Source organism: Octopus bimaculoides, chromosome 27 (assembly GCF_001194135.2).
Source record: "Octopus bimaculoides isolate UCB-OBI-ISO-001 chromosome 27, ASM119413v2, whole genome shotgun sequence".
NCBI lineage: Eukaryota > Metazoa > Mollusca > Cephalopoda > Octopoda > Octopodidae > Octopus > Octopus bimaculoides.
Window position 1 is genome coordinate 18,152,391 of NC_069007.1, and position 1,301 is coordinate 18,153,691.

The 1,301-nt window shown below is 40.5% G+C and overlaps 2 protein-coding genes across 4 annotated transcripts in view; one reads left to right on the forward strand and one right to left on the reverse strand.

Annotated features, from left to right (window-relative positions):
- Positions 1-1,301, forward strand: part of LOC106870157 (collagen alpha-1(XII) chain) — a 490,284-nt gene that overhangs the window by 431,866 nt on the left and 57,117 nt on the right. The gene's annotated exons all lie outside the window — the stretch shown is intronic.
- LOC106868389 (uncharacterized) overlaps positions 1-1,301 on the reverse strand; it is a 437,000-nt gene that overhangs the window by 398,039 nt on the left and 37,660 nt on the right. For all 3 annotated transcript variants that reach the window (XM_052977217.1, XM_052977216.1, XM_052977218.1), the window contains exon 7: positions 834-955. In XM_052977217.1, the coding sequence (XP_052833177.1) occupies positions 834-955 (122 nt within the window). The remainder of the gene's footprint in view (positions 1-833; positions 956-1,301) is intronic.

Below are 1,301 nucleotides of genomic sequence, written 5' to 3' on the forward strand. Positions count from 1 at the left end.
CCAGAAATCTTCCCACAAATATACAGTCTGATCCAGAAATCTTCCCACAAATATACAGTCTGATCCAGAAATCTTCCCACAAATACACAGTCTGGCCCAGAAATCTTCCCACAAATGTACAGTCTGATCCAGAAATCTTCCCACAAATACAGTCTGATCAAGAAATCTTCCCACAAATATACAGCCTGGTCCAGAAATCTTCCCACAAATATACAATCTGATCCAGAAATCTTCCCAGAAATATGCAGTCTGATCCAGAAATCTTCCCAGAAATATACAGCCTGATCCAGAAATCTTCCCACATATATACAATCTGACCCAGACAATATCCCTTCTATTACCCTCAAACATTATACCCCAATGCTACCCATTGACATTACTGAATTTCCAAATTGTTCTCTCTCAACAGGAATCAATCCTGATTTCTGGGAATGCCATTTCTTTAGCCTTTAACAATTATGGACCTATTACCCACAATTACATCAACTCAAACGATGTGGAGACAATCGTTAACACATCATCTTCTCCAACATCTTAAATCCTACTCCCTCTTCAAGGGTTACCACTATGACATCCAGCGTAAGGTTCAGCCGTATCTCGTCTCCTCCGAAGATTTCAGACCCACCAATCTCACCTATTTTGGATCTCACCCTCACAGTTCCCCTGTTGACCCCATACACTCGAATCCTTTATCTTAAACAGACACAAACAGAACCTAAGTTATATGCAGCTGACCAGTTTCGGTGAGGCGACGAGATTAGTTGGCGTTGCCTAATCACGTGACCATAAAATAGAAAAGAAATGTAGTTGATGTTGAGGAAGAATCGTCTTACCAGAATCGTACTTCCTGAGGAATCTGTACTGTTGCTGATTTCCAAAACTTGTTCTTGTATTTGGTCATCCTTGGGAATACTGTTATTAAACAATTGGCTGAGTTCACCAGTAACAGGTTTCGCTACAATCGGAATACATCATTTATAACGAAGGCGTAAAATGTTATAAATACACACACACATATACGCATACACACACACACACACACACACACATACAAACACACAGAGACATTCCAAGTACTGTCACCAAGAACATTTTTTGTTTTTTTTGTTTTGCATAACCAAAGCTCTGCTGACATAGGTTGTGAACTTGTGGACCTCTGGATTAACGTGTTCCCGTAACAATACCGAAGGAGGTGATGTTTAGGGGCTAAAAACTTGTAAGTACTTACTGCTGTAACATGCAGAATCAAGTTGCTTTGCAGTACATGAGCTGTTGACCTGTTTCACGACGCAAGCCGCTTC